Genomic DNA, 22,812 nt, shown 5'->3' on the forward strand with positions numbered 1-22,812 from the left:
TGGGTCTAGGGCAGACGGGTGGGGGCCACAGTGCAGGGCGCCGAGCCCCAAGCTGCACAGAGGGGCGACGAAGAGTGCAGCCTGGCGCTGGACGGTGCTGGGTGGCCAGGCCCCCAAGGTGCAGGCTGGGGAGGGAACTACCCCGGGGCTGGGGGTCCTAGGATGCACAGCTGCCCAGCGGGCTGGGTCTTCCAAGTTACAGAAAGGAGCCTGTGCACCACAGCCACCCACTGGCTCTGCCCCTGGCCCGCCCCTCCGGCAGACAGACAAGCAGGCAGCTTTCCCAAAACCAGGGAGGGGGAAACCACAGAACGGAACCTGGGCAGCCTCCAAAGAGCTGTGCTGCGAGTGCGAGTGCGAGTGCGAGTGCGAGTGCGAGTGCGTGGGGGGGCGGCCTGGGGACAGGGGTGCGGCCGTCTCCTCCTCCTCGACCCTCCTCCGGACTCTGCCAGCGGGCGGGGAGCCAGCTACGGCCCGGCAGCCTCGGCCAAGCCCACCCGGTTCTGGTCGCGGTCGAACACGGCATAGTAGCGGCCAATGAACACGTCGCCCAGGATCCAAAGCGGCCCGCCGGGCGGGGGGATGTCCATGCCCATGAAGCCGCTCAGGCACATGGTCTTCCCAGCCTGCGACACCTGGGACAGCCAACGAAGGTCACCACCCAGGCTGCACCCTTGGGTGTGCCCCGCCCCACGCCCCCCAGTCCCCAGCTCACCTTGAGCGTGTAGTCCTCTGGGGACAGCTTGTAGTCTTTAGCCCCCAGCTTCACGGTGACCTTGGGCAGGCTGGACACCTTCTCGCAGGGGATCATGTACTAAGGGGAGACGAGTAGACGCTGCATGTACGGGGGGAGGGGCACGCCGGCCTGGGGTGCCCGTCCTCCCCACCCGGCCCCGCCGCGCGCTCACCTCGCCCTGGATCAGTGGCACGGCCCCAATGGCTTTCTGCAGCTCCCGCACCTCCTCCACAGGGCCCACGATGAGGGAGGTGCCCGTGTCCACGATGGCCTCACAGCCCCCCTTACACAAGGTCAGGCTGCTGCCCACGTCTACCCTGCAGCGGAGGTGGTGTGAGTCCCCTCCCAGGGCCACCTGGAGACCCCGCCCCCACTGCAGGACTCAGCCCAAGCAGAGTTGGGTGGGAGGGGAGGGGAGGGGAGGGGAGGCGGCTGGAGAAGCCAAGAGAAGGGTTAACAGCCCCCAGGCAGCCCGTGGACGAGGGGACACTGGCTGGAGCCTGGGTACGAGAGCTCGGCTGGGCAACAGAAGGTGGCCAGAGCACCTAGGGCTGGCGGGACACAGGGTACAGGCCCACCCCCGCCCAAGGCCCTGCTGAGTGCGAGGCGGGGGGCGGGGTCCCCACAAACCATGCCCCCTGGGGAGCCAAGGGAGGGGCCCCACCTAGTACTCACTGGTCCATGTGGACCTGCCAGTAGGCCATGCGTGTCACGTTGTGGTAGATCAGCGAGCCTTTGTAGTACTTGGGGTCAGTGCCGCCCAGCATCAGCTCACCCCCAGGCTGCGCATTTGGGTCCCTGGCGGGGAAGGAGGGAGGGAGTCTGCTGCCCTGCCCACCCCTGCACCAGGCGTCCAGCCTGAGGACTGGGTGGATAGGCACAGGGTGGGACCAGGTCAAAAATCATGGGGGGGAGGATCGATCTCAAAAGGTGCCCCAGAGCAGGACTCTTCCTGGGCAGGCAGGGGTGGAGTATCCAGGAGGGGGGAAGGGCTCTGATCCTACCACCAGTGTGCACCGCAGGCCAAGCCCCACCCTGAGCAGAAGAGATCCTGCTTGGGCCTCTGGGCTCCTGCTCTGCCAGCTGAGGATGGCCAGGGTCAGGCCAGCAGGCAGATGGGGACACGAATGCTAACAGCTCCAGGAGCAGGAACCTTACCTGACTGGAAGAAAAACCAAGGGCTTCCAGGAGGTGTCGGCAACCCTGAGAGAAGCTGAGCCAGCTGTTCCTGCCCCAGGCCCTTTGCACCTGCTGCTCCCGAGGATGTCCTCCATCCAGAGCCTTCCATGACTCGCTCCCCCTTCGGATCTCAGCTTTTGACTCTCCCCACCTCTTATTTACGCTTATATTAATACCCTGAGCTCAGCATCGTCTGCCCGGCTGTCCCCGGCACTCAGAAACGCCTTGCTGAACTTGTCCTTCTGCCACCACTGTGGCGTCCACCTCCTGTCACCTCCGAAACCCACTGTGTGGAAAGCAGATCACACCTCCAGTGCCCCTCCACACCCTCAGCCCTGCCCTTGCAAGCCATCCGCCCCCCACCTCCTGCCTCAGCCCATCACCCGGGGAGTCATAGCGCTGGGCCACCCGTCCCCAGTCCCAGGCCTGGCTGATCTCCCGGGTCCACTGCACCTCGTCGGCCTCCCCTGGACCCAAGAACTCAGGGGGAATGGCCCCACCTGTTCACCTGCACCCCAGCATCTAGCAGGTGGCTCGGCCCCAAGTAGCTGCTGAGTATTTGCCACTGACCTAGCAAGGGACAGAAGGCTGTTTCCACACAGAGATTAGGCCGAGGGCCCTGGGCTGGAATTCCACCAGTAGTGACCGGGGTCAGACTGGGGGGCGGGGGGGCACGTAGGGCTCAGTGACCAGGAGCAGAGCTCAGGGCAGCGGACGCCCGGCCCACGCCTGCCCACGCCTGCCCACAGCCTCACCCTCAGCACAGCTGCATCCCCCTCCCGTCTGGGGCTCCCTCTCAAGGCCCGCAGCACTGTCATCCTGGGAAGAGGCCGGGAGCTGAAGAGTGAGACCCCTTCTCGAGGACCCCCTCCCCGGCAGCACCCCTGGGGAGGCCTCCCACGCGACATCGCCGCAAGCCCTCCCCGAAGTCACCCCCGCGGGAAAACCTTGGCCCTCTTGCCTCCAGAACTCCTATCACAGACTGAGGCTCGTGGCCTGGTTCCCTGTGGGCCGAAAATGACCCAGGGGCTAAGACCACATCTGCCCATCACCAGGCCTGGGAATGGTGGGCAGACTGACGTGGGGGGGGGGGGCCCCTGCCAAGACCCTGGCCCAGCTCTGGCTCTCCAAGGTCCCAGACCCCGGTGAGACACAGCCTTCTGAGGGGCTGCCTGTCCATCTGTGAGAGGGTGCCAACCCATCCTGCAGTCGGAGGTCAGGAGCTGTGACTCAGTGCCTGGCAGGTGGCCATGGGCAGGGCCGGCATGACAGGGACTCGCCCCGCCCCACCTGTTCAGGTAGAAGGAGAAGATGTTCTCATCCACCAGCTTCTGCTGCATCAGGTTGTCAAAGACAGGCACCACGCTGTTCACGGAGATGCGGGGGTAGGCCATGCCCAGGATGCCGTCAAACTTGGCTGCGATGAAGGTGATGCCCGGCTGCTTGGTGGCCTCCCCGAAGGTCTGCCTCTCCACCTTGATGCTGCCCAGGTTCAACCCTGATTTACAGGGCACCTGAGGGCCATGGGGGGGGGGGAAGGGGGCAGTGGGCCACATGGACCACCAAGCCCAACCAACACTGGCCCCTGGGCGGCCCATCACCTCCCAACCCTGCGAGGGCAGCCACGGCTACAAAACCCAGCTCAGTCGGTGCCTGTCAGGTAGCACACAGGAGACTCAAGAAGGGCAGAGGACCCAGAAGAAAGGGCTGGCAACCCCGGCCGGACACAGGTGGGGACAACAGGGGTGCGGGGCCCACAGTCTGTCAGGAATATTTCAAGGATAGATGCAAATGGAGGGAGTAAGGAGGATGGGCTTGTGAGCTCAGGCTTTCCCACCCACAGCTCTCCCTTCCGGCCTGTTCCTGCCCTTGGGGAACCTGTGACCCGACCCAGGACTCAAGGCCACACATCCCCCCGCCCCACCCCCCCAGGAGCTGCAGATAAAGACAGCACAGGATGTGGGAAGAAACGGCTGTTTGGGGCTGAACCTAGGAGGGGAACGTGCTGGGTGACATCCCATCTCCAGCCCAGAGAAAACCTGGCGGAGGGGCCCCTGCAGATAAACCTGGGCAGGCAGATAAGGAGGGGGAGGGGTGGCCCGCAGGGAACCACAGTGCCCTGACCCTCCCCCCACGCCTCTGCCGTTCCCCCATCCAAGTATCGCAGTTCGGGGCTGGGGGCTGGGGGGCTGGGGGCTGACCATCTTTGTTCCTCTCCCTCTACAAGTCCCAACCCGGGCCCCTCCTGCTGCCCGGCCCCAGCTGCTCCACCCCAGGGCACGGGCAGAGCCCACAAGGGCCCCTCAGCCCTCCCCGGGGCAGACGGGCACATCCTGCAGGTGCCCCCTGCCCCCCCAGCAACCCCGGCTGCTGCCCGCTCCCGCCCAGCATCCTCTGCGGGTGCCCCTCTGCCAGCAGCTCCAGCTGCAGGAACCCCGGCCATGCCTGACCCCATCACCCACCGGCATCTCAAAGCCAACACGTCAGCACGGGACCCCATCTTCCCACTGGCTCTTCCACCCGGTTCCGTGGCCAGGGGCCTCACCACTCATCACCCACGGGGGTCCTGGTCCCAGAGCCGTGCCCGGCACCCTTACACCTGTGCCTCAATGGCTCTCTGCCCGCTTTCCCTTCCCATCTCCCAGCTGTGGCCCAGCCCACACGCGGGACCACGTCCGCCCCGTCCCCGTCCCACGTCCTCGCCACCAAGCACACTGAGCTGCCCCACCTCTGGGCCTTTGCTCAAGCTGAACCCCCAGGCCCCTCGCTCAGCTGACCACTGCTCGCCTCCCAAACTAAAGAGCCCTTCTGGGGAGCTGGCACAGACCCCTGCCCTGGGGTTCGGAGAGCGAACCCCCTCCATAGGCAGCGGCCCAGAGACGGACTCACCGACACGGTATCCTGGCTCAGGTACCCGGAGAGGCTGCCTGAGCCGTAGTGGATGTCGAAGGATGTGCCGTTCTTCACGTACGTGCTGGACTTGGCGCTGTTGTACTTGTGGTGGGTCCCTGCACCAGCCGGGAGCCCGTCAGGCTGCCCGCCGGGCCACCACCAGACCCGCTGGGCACCCCCACCGCCTGCTGCAGCCCGTCCACCAACCACCCTCCCGGGGCGGGTGGTCTGGCCCACAACTCGCTCCATCCTTGGCTCCCACGGTCCCAGCCCGGATGCGAGCAAGGATGGAGACCCAGGGAGGGAAGCCTGTCTGGTGTGGCCAAGAGGTGGGAGCTGCGAGCTGCCCAGGAGGTGCCAGGACAGGGCCACCAGAGGTCTGCGCCTGCCCACCGCTACGCCCCAGGACTGGAGGAGGTGGGCTGAGGCCGGACAGCTGGCCCCTAGCGCCCGCGGGGACAGCGCATGCGGGACAGGGATAGAGGGCTGCACGCCCCTCCCCAGGGCCCCTACCCTCCCGCGTCCACGGCAGGCAGGGGCCGGGCCTGGCCCTCGGTCTCCCTCTGGCCACCAGGGAGAGGCGTGGGACAGGCTGACTTACAGCAGGCGATGTCCAGCAGTTTGCAGTGGATAGACGGGACCCACAGATTGGAAGAGCCGGTGTCAAAGACCACCGTAAAGCACTGCGGGGGCGTCCCGATGCCGATCTCCCCGTAGTACTGGGCCTGGGGGGAGGTATGGTCTGTCAGGGCTCGGGCAAGGGGCACCCTCACCTCCCCACGGGGCCCAGAGAAGGCCCGGGCCAGGGGAGGGGCCCAGGGTCAGACCTGCTGCCTCGGCTGCCCACCCCCACCTGCCCCTCCCGAGCCCTCGGTCCTGGTACCCATGGGCACTTCGGGTTCCAGGGCCCCCGGGGACCACCCTGCCCCTGCCTGACCATGTGAGCTGGGGGACGACCACCCCATGTGAAAGACCCAAAAGCAGCAGTGGAGTCAGTGTCGCGAGAGGGTTGAAATGCCTGCCTGAAGCCCCTCTGGGATTCACAGGTCCAGGGCCCCAGGAGGGAAGACCTCCTCCCAGCGTGAGGGTCAAGTGAGGGCCTGACTCTGGGGCCTCAGGCTCCACGGGGCCAAGCCTGGAGGGCCCCCAAGCAGAGGGATCTAGGTGGCCGAGGGCGCAGGCTGAGTCCCTCACTGCCAGCCATGCTGCCTTCACTGCTCTGGGCCTCAGTGTTCCCACCTGCATACAGGGCAGCAGAGGCTGCCCCGGGGGAGGCCCAGGTGCTGACCAAGGGCTCAGGTGAGCATGAAAGGGGCACGTGACCCTCGGAGCCTCCAAGGGAAACCCCGTCTTTGCCCTCTCGCAGGTCAGAGAATGTGGACGTTTTTGTCTGGAGTCATCTGGGCCCTGCCTCCCGGGCACTCCCTTCCCCAGGGAGGGAGGGAGGCTGGGCCACCAGTTGCTGCAGGATTCTGGCTCCGACCCCTCCAGTCATCTCTTTTCGGCCACTTTGGCAGCCGCTGACTCATGACCTGACAGAAGTGTCCAGACTTGGGGGATGGGGGAGACCGGGGTGGGAGAGAATGACTCAGCAAATCTCTGTTGTGTGTATGTGTGTGTGCGTGCAGGCGCGCGCGTGCTGGGGGGACAGGAACCAGGAACTGGTCCGTCAGGCCCCAGGCTGATGGCCCCTCTGACCAGCCTGATCACATGCCTGTGAGGCCACAGCTTCCTGGCACGGCTGGGGCTCCAGCCAGGCAGGACAGAGGGCAAGGCCACCTGTCCCAACCCTAAGTGGACCAGAGGATGGATGGCAGCAAGCAGCTGGCTCCCCAAGACCCCGGGGGTGGGGGGTGCAAAGAGGATGTCACCTGGGCAGCCCCAGAGGTACCAGGCTGGGGCCCAGGACCTGGCCCCAGCTTGCTGTGTAGCTTCCAGAATATTCCACCTCTGAGCCTGTTTCCCCCTCAACGGGCAGTGGGCATAAGGGCTGGCCGCTGACCGAAGAGGAAGATAGGGCCCAGGAACTGGGCCACAGGTTGCCCCAGGCCTTCCAGCAGAATGGGCAAGACCACAGGAGCTCCAGGGCAGTTAGTGCCGCCTGGGCACACAGGCGATCCAAGCTCAGGGACCCCCAGGCCCCCACCCACAGACTCTCGGGCAGGCCTGGGCCCGATCCTGGGCTCCTCCGTGCCGTGCCCAGCACCCTCATCCGTAGAGGCTGACGCAGCTCCCCGCAGGCTGACCGCCAGGATGAAGACGCCGGCCCAGCTCTGAGCTGACGGGGGGCGGCACGCGAGGGAGACGTCAGGGAGGTGCCAGGGCTGCTCCAGTCAACCATCTCAGCCCCCCGGGACGGGGACCAGGGCGGGCAGGGGAGCTGGGGAGGACGCGGGACGTCAGAGCCCTCAGTCTGGAGGGGGTTGTGGGCAGCACCCATGGTGAAGGGCGTGGCTCACCAGAAGCCCCTCTCCCATACCACGCAGCTGAAGCCCCCAAAACCACTGGGGGCTGAGAACACGAGTATTTCACCCAAATCCGCGCTGGCTCACAGAACTTGTCTTAAGAACCAGGCCCTGTCTACAACTGTGTCTGTAGTCAACCTGCTCCGCCAGCCCCAGGCCGCGCCCCGCCCCCCAGCCCCCACCAAAACTCACATCCATGTAGTTCTTGAGAATCTCAGGAATGGGCCCCTGGATCACAGTGGGTACCCCCTGGGAGTATTTTGAAATGGGGCCCTTGGCGATCAGGTCTTCCATGGGGCCCCCCATTTCCGACATGGTCCGGCGGATGGATGTGAACTTGTGCAGTGGAATCCTGTCAAGACAGGGGTCCGGGCTCGTCAGGGCCGGCTGGCTGCCACCCCACCTGGAGGCTCCCACACCCACATCCAAGCTGGAGGCCCAACCGCCCCCCCAAACACCTGCACCCCACTGTCCCTACTCTGGGCCCGCTCTGGTCTCTTCTGACCAGTGCGGGCTATGAGGGTGTCGGTGTCACCTGTCCCATTTGCCTGGCCCTCTGGCCAAACCTACCACCCTCCACGCAGACCCCACGTTGAGGTGGTCCCAGTTTACCCATCTGAGTTATGGGGTGGCACCTCCTGCCTGTCAGATGGGACTTCCAGGCCACCCCCTCCGAGAGGCCCTCCTTGCCCACCCCGTTTCCTTGCAGTCCTCACCCCAGGCCGCACTGAGCCCAGCGGCTCTCTCCCCACACAGGCTGAAGGAGGGCAAGGATGGCGCCTGGACCCTGGAGGTGGGGGCTTCCAGGCCTGCCTTCCTCCACGCAAGCCCCAGTGCCCCGGCCTGGAGCACCCTTCCCAGCACACACGCCAGCCTGGGTGGCCCACCCAGCAGGAGGGAGCAGGGGGTTCTGTCAGCAGGGAGCAGAGTGAGGGGCCCTTCTCCATCCCCAGCTCCCCGGCTCCCCAGGGGTCTGACCCCGCCCCAGGAGGTGGGAGAGGAGAGAAACCGGACCAAACAGAGATACTGGGTGAAATGTCTTCCTAGCCCTGAGAATCTTCGAGTTCAAGATCACAGCTGGCTCTTCCTAGCAGGCCAAGGGTGTGCTCCAGAAGTTGGGGCTTTCACCTCTTGCCTAAGAGCTGATAAGCTGGAAGAGTCTGAGGTTCTTGCCTGGGGGGAGGGAGGGAGGGACACGCCCTCCAGCAACTAAGGAAGCAGGTGCCAGTGGTCCACAGGATTGGGAGGTGTGAAGGGCTGGGGTTCAGCTGCCCTGCCCCAAGAGGCCCCAGGCTTCCTTCCCCACTGCCCTCCACCCCCGGGGGAGGGCCTGGGGGTGAAACCAGGGCAGGCTCAGACCTGCAGGAGCTCCGCCACAACTGCTCCAGCTGGGACTACTCGCCCCCGGGCCACGGCGCACAGAGGCGCCCACTCTACAGCCGACACAAGCTAGCCCTTCGGCAAGGCTCGGTCCGCTCTGGCCCCAGCCAGCTCCTGCAGCCCTGAGACCTCACCCACCTACCCACAGGCAAAGGCCCACAACAGAGGTGGAAGCATGCCTGCCCCAGCCGAGCACAAAGGCCCCCGGGGGGGTGGGTGGCAAGGGTGGGGGCAGGGGCAGGAAGGGGTGGGCCCGCCGCACCCCTCCCCTGCTGGGTGAGCAGGCTGCCTTGCAAGGCCGGGAGGGTGGGGGGACCCTCCGCCTAGCTGACACAGCATGGCACAGCCCTGGACCAGGCCTGATAGTCCGTGGAGTCACTGGGCCCAGTGGAGCCCCCCAGGCCTGAGGAGGGCATGGTCCTTACTGGGGGCAGCTGATGTTGCTGCGACAGAGCCCCAGCCCCAGGGTGGGGGGAGCCACACACAGCCTGGTGCCAGCTGGGCCGTTCTCTCAGACCCACTCCTTAGGCCGACTCCCTCTGGACTCCGGGACGTGTGGGTCTCCTGGTGTCCAGAGGGTCTCCCAGCCGGCCCAGGACCTGTGGTAAGATCTCATGGGACAAACCAGGTGGCACCACAACCAGTTCACATCTAGTAAAGGGGACCCCAGGCACGAAAATGACTTGCCCAGGCTCAGCGGGCTCCTGGACCTACCCCTCGGTTTTCCGACTTCCACCCGAGAGCGGGCCCTGAGTACAGGCTCCCACCCTACCTGTCCTGGGGACGCTGGGTCGGCTCCCAGTCACAGCCGCCCTCCCTCCTGCTTCCTCCGGTCCCCCCAAGGCCGACCCCACGGTGGTAGAGAGGAAGGGTCGCGGGGCTGGCGGGGGCTCTGGGCGAGCCCCGCACCTGCAGAGGTCCCCCCGCCCCTCCCGAGGGTGGACCCTGCAGGAGTCCGCGGGGCGCTCAGGCGGTGCCCGGGAGTCACCGGGGCGCGCGAGCTGCGGGGCTCACCTGACGAGCGCGGCGGCGGGCGCGGCCAGCAGGCCGAGGGCGAGCAGCAGCAGCAGCAGCAGGCAGGGGGTCTGCATGGCGGCGGCGACCCGGTCGGAGTGGACAGCCCGAGAGGTCGCGCGCTTATAGCCGGGATGACGGCGCAGTCGGGCCTGGTCAGCTGACCGGCTTGTTTGCACCCCGGCTGATCACGTGGGCCGCCGGCGGCGGCGCGGGGGCGGGGCCGGGGCGGGGCCGGGGCGGGGCGACCCCGGGCCCGGAACAGACTCTCCGGCTCGGGCCCGCGCACGGTGGGCGGGGATGCGCTCGCCGCCCGTCCCACTCGGGCCCCGCCCTGACCCCTCGAGAATTACCGAGACCCGCCGGGGCAGAAGGGGACGGGGCCTGGGACCCGTCTCCCCGGACACCTTAGCCGGGCGAGGTCCCCAGAGCCGCGGCTCCTTCCCCGCCCCAGGCGCACGGTTGTGCAGGGCTCCCTGCTCCATCCTCCCCCTCCCCCTGCTCCCTCCAGGGGCGCCCCTGTCCCTCCCACTCTTCCTGCACCCTGGGAATCTCCCAGGCAACCCCTCTGGAGGCTCCAGCCACTCTCATCCTCCCTCTCCAGGTGTCCACAACCCTCCCACCCCCCAGTACCCCTCCCCAGAGCAGCACCTGGCCTGGCCCTGCCCTGGTCACCCTGGGTCCTCCTTCCTGTGTAACCCGGCACCGCACCGTCCCCACCAGGCCCCAAATATCAAAGGATGCTGTGGTGGGGGGGGAGGGTGGAAAGGGAAGGAGGTCTCGGCCGCAGGCACTCCCGATCAGTTTTTACGAGCCTCAGGGGTAGGAGAGTCCCTTGCTCTGGCCAGTGCTCAGCCCTGACTGAAGCCACAGTGACCCAGTCAGCATCCATTCTTTCCTGCCCAGCCTGCCACCCAAGGAGAGGGCCAGATCCATCCCTCCACCGTCAGTCCCAGCCAGAGGAGGGGTGGGCGTTATTGAGGAAAGGAATTTGGACTCAGGTCATTTCCGAGAACGTCATGTCAGGAAGGAAATTAGGCAGGAGATGTGCTAGGAAGTGACCGCTGTGGGGGGCAGGCCTCCCTGAGGAGGTGACATTTGTGCAGGATGTGAACAGTGAGGAACCTTCACAAGGGGACTCGCCCAGGGCACTTTTTCGTGAATGGTCCTCCCAGCTCCCCCACTTAAAGGGGGGCAAACAGGTTCTGTGGCTCACAGAGGCAGGGTTAGAATTCCCGTCTTTTCTGTAACCACTAAATAAACCAGAACCCTGACCTCGGCCACCATCACCACCTCCACGCTGGTCAGCCTGATGGCTACAGGTGAGTGACCCCCGCCTCGCCCTACCTCTGTACCCAGCCATCACATAAATACTAGGTTCCCTGCTGTGGTTCTAGATATGAGGACTAAAGCCGGGAGCAAAGCAGACACACATCCTTGCCCTCGGAATCTGGCCCCACGCCCTCGGGTCCAAGGCTGTCCTCCGCGCAGGCCCAGGGGTGGGGCCCTTGCACCAGGCATTATCTCCTCCCTCCCGGCAGGCTAGTATCTTGGAGAGGTCAGCCAGGCCCTGGGTGGGCTGGAGTCTGGCATACAGTGGAAGGGGTCCCAGCTGGTGTCCCCTGGGTCACCGTGCTGGTCCTGATGTCCGGTGGGGACATGATAGCGTGTACCTGTGGTGCTCAGAGACAGACGTCTGAGAAAACACACGTTCAGAGTGTCCTACCTGCTCCTTCAGAGGCATTTCTGAGGCCCCTGGGGGGTCTGGGCAGGAGGCAGCGTGGATGATCAGAGGGGCCAGAAGCTTGACACGGCAGCCGGTTGTGTCTGGCCCGAGCTGGTGGGAGCCAAGCTGACATCCTTGGTTTTTCCCTGAAGGAGGCAGGGGGCTGCTGAGAAGGGACCCTCTGCTGGCCCAAAGGGTGGAGAGGCTCTCACCCCCTGCAGAGGCCATCTGTCCATTTATTACAGAGCAGAGATGCTCTCTGTGCTGGTCCGCAGCCCAACCCTTGATGCTCCAGGAGGGAGAGCCCAGGCCCAGATGTGTGTGGGGGGGGGGGGGGCGGGGCTCCTGCCCAGGTGAGTCGAGAAGAGTAGCCCCTTCTGGGGGCTCCTCCCTTTGACCTCCACTCGGCATCTCGTGGGTCAGGCCCTCTGGGACCCTGTGCATCCATTTTCCCCTCCCAACGTGTGACTGTGGAGCACCAACCGCATGCCAGGCGAGCTCTGGGTGCTGTGGAAATCATGGGAACAAAACAGGATTCCTGCCTTTGTGGAGTTTATACTCCAGGCAGGGGAGACAGATGATAAAAAGGCTGCTTACACAGGTCACTGTAAGGAGATGATGAGGGGAAAGTCGGGGCAGGGGAGGGACAGCAAGTGACAGGAAGGAGGTGTTGCAATCGGAGAAGCCTCGTGCAAGCACGTTAAGTCAGCTGAGCACAGGCAGAGCGGGCGGAATAGATGAGATCAGGGGTCAGAGTGGAGCTTCCCTGCCAGGTAACTCGGACGTCCAGTCACTGAGAGGACCCCGGGTGGGATGAGCTGGAGGGTTCTGAGCACCACACTCTGGCTGCCCTGCAGAGCAAGGGGAGGGAGGAAGGGTGACAGTAGACGAGCTGGGAGGCTGGGGCCACCATCCACGTGGGGGCTGAGGTGGCCTGTACTGGGGCGGTGGCCAAGGAGGCTGTGAGAAGCAGCCAGATTCGGGATGCACTTTTGAGGCAGAGCCTGTAGGCTATCCTGATGGATCGGAAAAATGGTGTGCCGTGGAGGGATTAATACTGACTCAGGTGTGTCCGGAATAGCCAGAAGGATGGCATGTTATCGGCCAAGATGGGAACGGATGGGGGAGGAGGGACCAGGGAGGGAGACGGGGAGCTCCTTTCAGATGTTTGTGACATTGACATGATGCCCTGGGGACATGCAGTGGCACTGCTGAGTGGCTGCAGCTACTGGGCTTGGGAGTTGAGGAGAGAGATCCAAGCTGAGACAGAAACTTGAGCGTCATCAATACTCAGCACTTTCTAAACGGTGAGATCAGATGCTAGGAGAGTTGCCTGAGGGCTCCCAGCTTTATGTGGTTAGAGAATTGAGGGGGAACCAGCAAAGGAGACAGCAGGAGCAGCTGGGGACAGGAGGAGTGCCTGGATGCCAAGTAAAAAGTACGAGGGGTTGTGGCCCACCTATGGGCCGGGGGCAGGATGGGACTCTGCACCGACCACGGGGCTTAGTGACTTGGCCTGGAGGGGAGCAGTTTCGCTGAAGTGGCAGCAGTGATGTTGAAGGAGGGCAGCTCTTGTAAAGACCCGCTGATCGAGACAGTGTGGTATTGATGCAAAGACAGGCAAATAGATGGGGGAGCTGAACGAAGGAGAGCCCTGCCCTGAAGCACAGGAGGGAAGGCTCTCTTCTCAGTGGACGTGCAGCGGGGATGGGAGGGCCTCGGTCCCTCCCTCACACCACACACAGCTATCGAAATTCCAGGTGGGTTAGGAAGATGGTAAATTCCTTAGCTCAGTTGGATCAATGGTAAATGCATCAGGGGGAAAACGACAAAGGAGGCCGCCTTCATGATCTTGAAAGCAACAAAGATTTGTTTTTTAAATAGGAAATGCACAAAACCCACCAAATCTGTAAAAAAGACAGACAGGATTAGGAGAATGAGAAGATAAGGAGAATGAGAAGAGAAGGCATCCAAAATACGTGAAAACTCTTGAAACCCAACAGTCAGCAAGTGCTCAGGATCAGACACCCCAGCAAAGGAGAAGTCCAGAGGACAGAGAAGCCCATGGAGAGACATTCACGTCAGCAGGGAAATGCACGTTAAAATGGCAACTGGAGGGACTTCCCTGGTGGTCCAGTGGTTAAGAATCCACCTTCAGATGCAGGGGTCAGGTTCAGTCTCTGGTCCAGGAGCTAAGCTCTCACAGGCCGCGACTAAGCCCATGTGCACTAGAGCCCACGCGCCACAACTAGAGAGAAACCCACGCGCTGCTACTAAGACCCGATGCAGCCAAATAAATCAATTAATTTAAAAAAACCAAACAGAAAACCATCAATCAGATACCTCTACACACGATCGGAGCGGCCAAAACCTGGACACTGACAGCACCAGGTACCGATGAGGGTGTGAAACAGCAGGAACTTGCATCCATCGCTGGTGGGAACGCAAATGGTGCAACCATTTTAGAGGAAGACGTTTTGGCGGTTTCTTAAAAAACTAAACCTGCTCTTACTATATGATCCAGCAGTTGCACTCCTTGGTATTTACACAGAGGAGCTAAAAACTTCTGTCCACACAAAAACCCGCACACACATGTTTATAGCAGCTTTTTGCATAATTGCCAAATCTGGAAACAACCAAGATGCCCTTCAGTAGGTGGATGGATCGATACACTGTGGTCCATGCAGACAATGGAATATTGTTCAGCCCTAAAGAGAAATGAGCTATCAAGCCATGAAAAGACGCAGAGGAAACATAGAGGCATATTTGTAAGTGAAAGGAGGTAATCTGACAAGGCCACACACTCTGTGATTCCAACTGTATGACATTCTGAAAAAGGCAAAATCATGGAGACAGTCAAAGAATCAGTGGTGAAAGAACCGGGGGTTGGAGGAGGGGAGGAGGGTCAACGGGCAGACTCACTACAGCCATTATTACAGCCGTTAAGGGACTCTGCGATGTTGCTTCAAGTGTAGATACAGGACATTATGGGTTTCTCAAAACCCATAGAATGTACAGCACAAGGAGTGAACCTTAATGTCAACTATGGGCTTTGGTTAATAATAATGTATCAATATTGGCTCATTGATTTCAGCAAATGTATCACTAATGCAAGATGTTAATAACAGTGGACATGTGTGTGTGCGTGTGTTTGGGGGAAGTGAGTTTATGGGAACTCTGTACTATCTGCCAATTTTTCTATGTATGTAAAACTGTTCTAAAAAATAAAGTATTAATAGAAAAAAGGGCATCAATCTCTCTCAGGGGAAAAATGATAAATTAGTCTATATCAAGATTGATAACTTCTGTTTCGCAAAATACACCGCGTTAAGAGTGAAGAGGCAAAGCCACAGAGAGGGAAAAACTGTTTTCATTACACAAATCTGACAAGCAACTAGCATCTGAAATATAAAAAGAGCAGCAAACCCATAAAAAGGCAAAAACCTAACAGAGCAAAGCAAACCAGGAGAATGATTTGCTAGACGCTTCGCACACAGGCAAAGGGAACCAGCTGCCCAATAGACAGGAAAAGTGCTTATCTTCCTTTGTTGTCAGGAAGGTGCCAGTCAGATCCCAGGTGGGGACCTTACACACCCTCCAGAGTGGCACTAGTGGAAACACCGGATTAGCCAAGCGTGGCTGGGACGTGGGGCAGACGGACGTGCCAGGGAACGGGGACCGGCCCTTGGAGGGCCATGTCGTCCCGTTCACTGGAGCTGGTCCCCAGCTGTCCTGGTCAGCGGTGCACATCCTGGCTATGGAGGCAGGAGAATGTGACACCAGAGCCCCACGAGGAAAGCCCTGCGGTCCGTGGAAGCTTCGTCCCCGAGACTGGTGGGGGTGGGCACTCCGTGGCACAGCTACACGCCCGGAGGCCACACAGCCTGCAGTGTGAACGGTAACCACAGGCCACGCGGTGGACCCTGCAGATGCGGGGTGGGACTGCGGCGGGGCCCCTGGTCCTGCTGTCCTCACCTCCCTCCCATCAGTTTGCAAGGTGAAGGGTGCGGGGTGCAGATGGGCCGTGGGCTCTCTCTGCCCTGGTCTCCCTGCCCCAGGCTCGGGTCTGGCCGGAGGCATGGAGCCCCCAGCCCCGTGTGAAGCTCTGAGCCTGCGGCTCCCTGGCGCCTGGAGGGAAGGAGGGATGAGGCCCCTGTGAGCCCAGCAGCTGAGAGGGACGGTGAAGGGCAGAGTGGGCAAGGTGCTCCCGGATGCGGCCAGAAGTGGTTTGGCACCAGGTCCTCCCTTAGGTGGGTGGAGGTGCGGCTGGGCCGCTGGGTCACGCCTCTCCCTGTCCTCACTGCCCCGCCCACCTCTAGGGCCTGAGTCACCCTGCCCTCAGGCCCCCAGAGCTGGGCCACCCTGGCCCCAGGAGGAAGGGGAGGGTGCAGCCCCTGGGGCCCCAGCCATAGGCTCCGGCTAGTAGTGCTGCAGGGAGCCACGGGAGGGAATTAGCTTCAGATCAGCTGAAGCTGGTGGGGGAAGGGTGGGAGCTGTGAGTGGTTGGCAAAGTTAGGGCAGAGGAGGGGGTACCCGGGCACAGGTGGAGGATGGGCGGGGCGGTCCATGCCTGGGCACAGGTGGAGGATGGGTGGGTACATGCTTGGGCATAGGTGCTCACATTTACCTCTGGTCCAGGGCCTAGGGATCCTGGGTGCCCTGCAGGGCAGGGACATGGCATGGCTGAAGTGCCCTTGTCCACCCTGATGCCCGGACAGGGTCATTGAGTGCCTCCTGCCCTGGCCTCTGCCCCCTGCACCTTAGTCCAGTTCTCTGCACGATGGGGAGAAACAGCTTCCAGGGCCCACAGTGGCTAAACGTCACCCTGTGAGTCCCCTCCCAGTGGGCTCCTGCTACGGCCTGCACCCCAGCCATGAGCATCCCGCAGTTCTGAGCCCAGCACGGGGCCTGGTTCTAGACCAGCAAGGAGCTGTGGGTGGGGCCTGGCTGCATGGGCAGGTGTCTTTGGGGTGTCCAGATGGGCCCATGCTACCGAGGATCGTGTGTGCGTGAATGCTAGTTGGTTGACTGTGCTGAGCTTTGTGCAGTCCCAGATTCTGAGATGGAGACAATACCCAGTGGTCTCTCAGGGCCTCAGTCCAGGCACTGGTGAAAAGGAGACCAGGGTCCCAGTGGCTCACAAGCCCTCTGGAGCAGGCATCCCAGCCCCAAGGGTTGAGCCCTGAGCCATGGCCTTCCTCCATCATGGTTTCTCTGGGGAGGTGGGATGGGGTGGGGGCTGGTAGCCACATGGGGCCCTTGGGACCCCAGGAACCAACACATCAGGGACCTGCCTGGGCAGAGTTCAGAGCCTGCTGTGGCCAGCGTCTGGAGTGACGGCACACTGACTCACCTCCCCCGTGCCCTGCCCGACCCCGTTTGGTCAGGGACCCCTCCCCTTGTTCTCTAATAGAACCCACCTCACTCCCAGGTGCCAGCCTCTGAGCTTCACGCTGGGGACAAACAAGACAGCAGCAGAAAGACAACAAGACAGCAGGAAGGCATCCTGGGGCAGCTAGACCCAAACCAAGTCCTCAAGCAGTGCATGGCCTGGTCACAGGCTATGGCTTGCACTGAAGAGATGGCTGCGGTAAGGTGGCGACCACCATATGCCCTCCTGAACGGTGAACGGGAGCTGGACCGGGACAACGTGGGCCACGGGTGGCAGGGGAAGAGGGCCTTTGGAGCTTGGGGAGCAGCTTGTGCAAAGAGCCTGGGTCGGGGGCTTCCCTGGTGGTGCAGTGGTTAAGAATCTGCCTGCCAATGCATGGGACATGGGCTCGAGCCCTGGTCCAGGAGGATCCCACATGCCGTGGAGCAACTAAGCCCACGAGCCACACTACTGAGCCCATGAGCCACAACTACTGAGCCTGTGAGCCACAACTACTGAGCCTGCCCTCTACAGCCCACAAGCCACAACTACTGAGCCCACGTGCCACAACTACTGAGCCTGCGCTCTACAGCCCGCGAGCCACAACTACTGAGCCCGTGAGCCACAACTACTGAGCCCATGTGCCACAACTACTGAGCCTGCACTCTACAGCCCACAAGCCACAACTACTGAACCCGTGAGCCACAACTACTGAGCCTGGGCTCTACAGCCCGCGAGCCACAACTGCTGAGCCCGTGAGCCACAACTACTGAGCCTGGGCTCTACAGCCCGTGAGCCACAACTACTGAGCCTGCAAGCCACAACTACTGAAGCCCACGCGCCTAGAGCCCATGCTCCACAACAAGAGAAGCCTCCACAGTGAGAAGCCCACACACCGCAACTAAGAGTAGCCCCCGCTCGCCACAACTAGAGAAAAGCCTGCACGCAGCAGCAAAGACCCAACATAGTGGGCGGGGGGAAAGCCCGGGTGGGATGGAGAGCAGTGAGCTCCAGGGATGCAGAGAAGCCCCCGATGGGAGGTGGCGAGAGTCAGGGTGTGGGCAGAGGGATGATGGGCTGCCTGGTCAGGCGGTGCTCCCAGTGGGGGCTCGGCCAGACTGTGGGAGGCCCCGGAGCAAGAGCCTTGCCTTCGTTCACGGGGCGACGAGCACCTACGGAACGGTGGGGATCTGCTGTGCGGACCCCATGAGGCCGGCTCCCGGGACAGGCCTGAAGCCATGAGAGCAGTAGGGACGTGCAAAGAGCAGAGGGCCCGGGAGTGACCTGACCACCACCTGCTGCATGTGACGGTGGCCTGGGGGTTCTCCAGGTGGAGGGGATGGACCTGACTAGTATGGTGGCCTTAGGAATGGGACAAAGGGACTGACAACAGATACCGGGAGTGGTGGACGCAGGAGGGTGAGGAAGAGGGGGCAGGCTGCACTGACTGTTGCCCTGTCTGCTCCTCCTGAAAATAAGGGCGCCCCTGGTTCTGGCAAGAGACACTGGGGAAGTGTTCCCTATCAGTGTCCGGTGGCTGCTGTGACAGCCGCACAAATAGCACAGAGTCTTTCCCTCACGCTCTCAAGACCTAAAGTCCGAACTCAGCCACGTTGGAAGAAAGTCAGGGTGTCGCAGGGCTGGTTCGTTCTGGAGAATCCAGGGGAGAATCTGTTCCTGCCTCTTCCAGCTTCTGGAGACGCCGCATCCTGGACTCGTGGTCCTTCCTCCATCCTCAGAGCCACTGGTGCAGCCTCTCCCTTCTCTCTCTTATAAAGACCCCCGTGATGACATTGGGCCCACCTGGGGACCCCAGGACCATGTCGCATCTCAAGATCTTCCACTCGCTTACAACCTGCAGAGTCCCCTTTGCCATGGAAGGTCACACATTCACGGGTTTGGGGGACTGGGAGGGGGCGTTATTCTACCCCCCACACTGTCGTTTGTTGAAAAGGGGAACATCGGACTTCCCTGGTGGTCCAGTGGTTAAGACTCTGCACTCCCAATGCAGGGGGTGCGGGTTTGATCCCTGCTCTGGGAACTAAGATCCCACATGCCACGTGGTGGCCGAAAAAAAAAAAAAAGGATGAGAGGAAGGAAGGAAGAAAGAAAACGGGAACGTTAAAGTGATGACGAGGAGTTAAGTTTGGGGCCCAGAGGGTGTGTGGTGCCGGTGGGCTGGTCCTGCCAGGACAGGTGTCCCCAAGGCACGTGGACATGTGGGGCAAGTTCAGAGCGAGGCCGGGAGAGGCCTGGAACTGCGGCAGTCAGCCGGCAGGGGGGCTGGTGGAGCAGGACAGTGAGAGTAAGCGGGCAGGTGAGGGGGTGCGGGACGGATGTCCCGGAGAGGCTAAGTGGGATGGGCGGGTGGCTGGACCTGGGAGGCTTGCAGCGCTGTGGGGTGGGTTGGTGCACCTGGGATGGTGGTCGCACTGCTCTGCCCAAGTCTGCTGGGCCGGGCTGCTCCGGCCGGGTTGCTTGTTTTTTGGTGCCGGCTTTGTGAGTGTCAGGAAGAATTGTCTGCGGCTTCCCCGGAGCACTCTCGGGCCCTCCACGTGGCCCGCAGAACAAAGGTGTGGCTTGTGCCTCGGCAGCTGGAGGCCAATGGAGCAGAGGAGCACCACCCAAAACTCTGCATTCACATCCACCCCCAGATGTGGCCAGGGACCTGCTGCCAGGCAGCTGGCCTCCATCTCCAGCCACGCGCTGGGCCAGCCGCTCCCAGGGAAGGTGCACTTCCCGACAAGAAGGGGGCCCAGGCCGTCTTGCCTCGATGCGCCCCAATCCACCCCAAGATGTCCTTAGAGCAGAGCAAGGGGGTGCCCACATGGCTGTCTCCCTGAGGGCAGGGCCACGGTGACCCCATCATGACCTCCCAGGTGTGGGTGCACAGGTGGGTGGGAGCCCATTGCAGTGGAGCCCAGGTCCTCCTTCCGGAACAGACCTTATCGCTCTTCCCGCAGCTCCCACCCACCCTCCGCCCACAGACAGCAGTGCAGGGCCGGTTCCCAGGGGTGGGCAGGTGGCTGGCGGTCAATGCCCGTCTGCTCTCGGGACACCAGCTTCTCTGCAGCACCCCTCCCAGGCAGCCTGACAGACGGGTCTGGGGCTGCAACACCCGCTGTCTTTGGAGCAGTGACTCAGCAGAGCAGGGAAAGTGGGGGGTGCGGGGAGGCCTGTGTCCCGTGAACAATGCCCTGATTCTTCTGAGACCCGGCTTGGATTCTGTCGTAGCCAGTGCACGAGCTGAGCGGCGGGAAGGATGGGCCTCGGCCCACCTGGAGGCAAATACTGAGGCCTGGACTTTCAATCCTGGAGGGACCTGGAGCCACGGACTCAGACACCCCTCGCCCCCCCAACCCCGACTCTGTGAGCGACCCAGGGCTGTCCCCTGCACTTCCCCCATTCACTGCCAGCAGGGAGCACGGCCTGGAGCAGACTCCCCCCCAGTGGCGAGCCCTCAGCCCTCTGGGGTGGGTTCTTCAGCTGCCCTGTGCCTCAGTCTCTTGTCTGTAAGACTGGGTCGTGCTGTGGAATCTCTCCACAGGGGCAGGTGTGTGGGGCAGGGCAGCGAGTGCTCAGGTGCAACCCGCCCCCTCTCCGCCCCTCTGGGCTGCTCAGCTGCCACTGCAGAAGCCCAGGGGCTTTGCCTTCTCTGGTCACAGACTCCCAGGCTGAAGGGAGGACTGCAGAGGTGGGAGGGGCGTGGGGCCTGGGCTGGAGAGCTCAGGGCCTCCGAGGCAGGGCTCCAGTGTTGTGGGGACTTTGCAGGGCCGAGAAGCAGAGGGGACTGGGTGCAGCCCGGTGGGGTCGGGGGTGAGAGGAGGGAAGAGGCTGGCATGGGGCTGGGAGGCAGTGGATGGGCTGGCCGAGGGGAGAGAGAGAAGGGGCCAAGGACACCTCTAAGAAGACGTGGCCACAAGAGGAGCACGTCCGAGGGGTAGACTGAGATGCTGCTAGGGCCCCAGCGGGGGCTGAAGGGCAGCAGGATACAGGGTCTGGAAGCCAAGAGCAGGAGGTGGCCACCATGGAGCCGGCAGTTAGCCTGAGCGATGCTCTGATGCCTCCAGAGGGCGAGGCTGGGACCCTCCACCAGAGGCAGCCCTTATGGCCCTGGGGACTTGCCAGGGGCAGCTCGAGTGGTCCGGTGGGGAGAGGAGATGCTGAGGGTGTGGTCCATCCCAGGTAGAGTGGCTACAACGGAGGGGAGGGGGCAATGGCAAGGAAGTGTCTTCTGGGAGAGCCCTTCAGGGGACGACGGCCTCTCTGCCGGCTTGGCCACAGGCAGCTGGAGGCTACTCCTCCCCCAGAGCCTGCACCGAGTGCCCTCGGGGCCCCAGGCCTGCTAACCCTGGGCACATGACAGTGGCGGGGGAGGCTTTCTGCACGAGGATCGGCCCCGCCGGCAGCTTCCTTCCCTTTCTGGCTGGGGTTCCTGCTGTCTGTGTCGGGAGCCGCGGGAAGCTGCCTTGGCCTCAGGTTCCGTCCACTCCATCCCCAGGGGAGGCAGCCCCTCTTCTCAGCGCAGCTACCCACCCAGCACACAGGCCTGGTCTCTCGGGTGGACAGAGTCTCTCGAGGCCCTTCCAAAGCGCCCACTGCCCGTGGGTCCTGCAGCTCCTGCCAGGCCCCCTTGCCCTGCACGTGGTGCCCCTCCTCCCCCCTGCTTAGACCACGTCGGGGGCAGCACCTCGGCCTGGGACGTCCCCCTCCTGGGGTGCAAACAACACGTGGGCGCCCAGACATGGGAGCTGTTATTACCCTGGGGGTGGGGGGGCAGCAGGCTGGTGGTTTCCAGGGGGTGGGACTCCTGCCGGGGACTCATGCTGACAACACGGGAGGCCTGGGGGCACGAGGGAGGGCGGTCAGGAGACCAAGCTGAGAATGGGGTCCCAGCACACGTTGAGGAGGTGCGGGGGTCCCAGAAGCATCTACCTGCAGACTGGTCTCCAGCACCAGCAGCCCGCACATCCCTGCACCTGGTTTCACCCACAAGTCCTTCCGCACTCCGTCGGGGTGACAGTCTGGGTCGTCCCCCAGAAACTGTAGACCCTCCTTCCCGTGTCCACGGGAAAAGAGCCCCCTCCTCTGTGTCCTGGACAGGGTCCCTGATGCGCAGAGGGCTTGGGTGCCCACTCCGAGCTCCCCGACGGCAGGATACTCTTCCAGCCCCCCCTCCACCCCCTCCACCCCCACTCTCAACCGGCCAATGGCTCACATCTGGGCCGGGGAAGACCCCTCCCTCAGCTTCCAGGTCCGAGGCTGCAGAAACCCAAGCACACCATGGAGCCCTCAGCTACACACTACTGAGCCTCCCCCCTGCCCCCCAGGAGAAGCATTATTACCCCAAGCCCCGGACAGGTGGTGAGCAGAGCACAGGCTTCGAGCTCCAGCAAGACTGCCGCTGTGCCCCGTCCCAGCTCTGGGGCCTCTGCCCCACCTCTCTCCCACCTTCCTCCACCCCCTCCTGCCACTGAATCCCTTTATCCTCGTGCTAGGTTGAATAGTATCCCCCAGGGAGATCCACTACTGTGAGGGTTAATTTCATGTGTCAACTTGACTGGGCCATGGGGGTCCCAGATGTTCGGTCAAACATGAGTCCGGGTGTGTCTGGGAGGGTGTTTCTGGTTGAGATGAACATCCGAATCGGTGGACTCGGTAAAGCAGATGCTGGGACTTAGCCTCCGTCATCACGTGATCAACACCTCATAAGACAGGAAGGTGGGGTAAGGTAGATAGACATCCTGTTGGTCCTGTTTCTCTGGAGAGCTCTGATTAATACAGCATCCGGCCCCCAGAACCTGTGGATATGTGACCTCACGTGGCAAAGGGACTTTGCAGATATAATTAAGGGAAGGATCTCAAGCTGGGGCGATTCCCCTGGATTATTGGGGTGGCCCCCAAATGTGGTCACGAGGGTCCTGACAAGAGGGAGGCGGAGGGTCAGAGTCCGAGAGAGTCTGGAAGACTCGACCCTGCCACCTCTGCAGATGGAGGACAAGGGGGCCAAGGATGTGGCCCCTCTAGAAGCTGGAAAAGGCAGGAACAG

At 62.6% G+C, this 22,812-nt stretch overlaps 1 protein-coding gene across 2 annotated transcripts; it reads right to left on the reverse strand.

Moving 5' to 3' along the window:
• Positions 1 to 432: 432 nt before the first annotated feature.
• On the reverse strand, positions 433 to 9,879 carry CTSD (cathepsin D). Of its 2 annotated transcripts, none has more exons than XM_007465942.1 (9): positions 9,667 to 9,826; positions 7,465 to 7,624; positions 5,409 to 5,526; positions 4,805 to 4,923; positions 3,206 to 3,429; positions 1,412 to 1,534; positions 909 to 1,053; positions 716 to 814; positions 433 to 635 (listed from the first exon to the last, which is right to left on the reverse strand). In XM_007465942.1, the coding sequence occupies exons 1-9, from the start codon at positions 9,741 to 9,743 to the stop codon at positions 468 to 470; spliced, it is 1,233 nt and encodes a 410-aa protein (XP_007466004.1). In that variant the 5' UTR covers positions 9,744 to 9,826; the 3' UTR covers positions 433 to 467. The 2 variants fall into 2 exon arrangements, with proteins under 2 accessions (XP_007466004.1, XP_007466003.1); XM_007465941.1 differs by having other exon boundaries at positions 468 to 635; positions 5,409 to 5,532; positions 9,667 to 9,879.
• Between the last annotated feature and the right edge of the window lie 12,933 nt (positions 9,880 to 22,812).

Source organism: Lipotes vexillifer, unplaced genomic scaffold (genome assembly GCF_000442215.2).
Source record: "Lipotes vexillifer unplaced genomic scaffold, Lipotes_vexillifer_v1.1 scaffold1094, whole genome shotgun sequence".
NCBI lineage: Eukaryota > Metazoa > Chordata > Mammalia > Artiodactyla > Lipotidae > Lipotes > Lipotes vexillifer.

What these genes read in the sequence shown, in the direction of transcription:
- CTSD (XM_007465941.1), bottom strand. Translation starts at nt 9,743, where the DNA reads ATGCAGACCCCCTGCCTGCTGCTGCTGCTGCTGCTCGCCCTCGGCCTG. An exon ending in TGAGCCAGGATACCGTGTCG is followed by an intron (nt 3,430 to 4,804) that starts GTGAGTCCGTCT and finishes CATGGCCCTCAG; the next exon opens with GTGCCCTGTAAATCAGGGTT. An exon ending in TGGCAGGTCCACATGGACCA is followed by an intron (nt 1,054 to 1,411) that starts GTGAGTACTAGG and finishes CCTCCGCTGCAG; the next exon opens with GGTAGACGTGGGCAGCAGCC.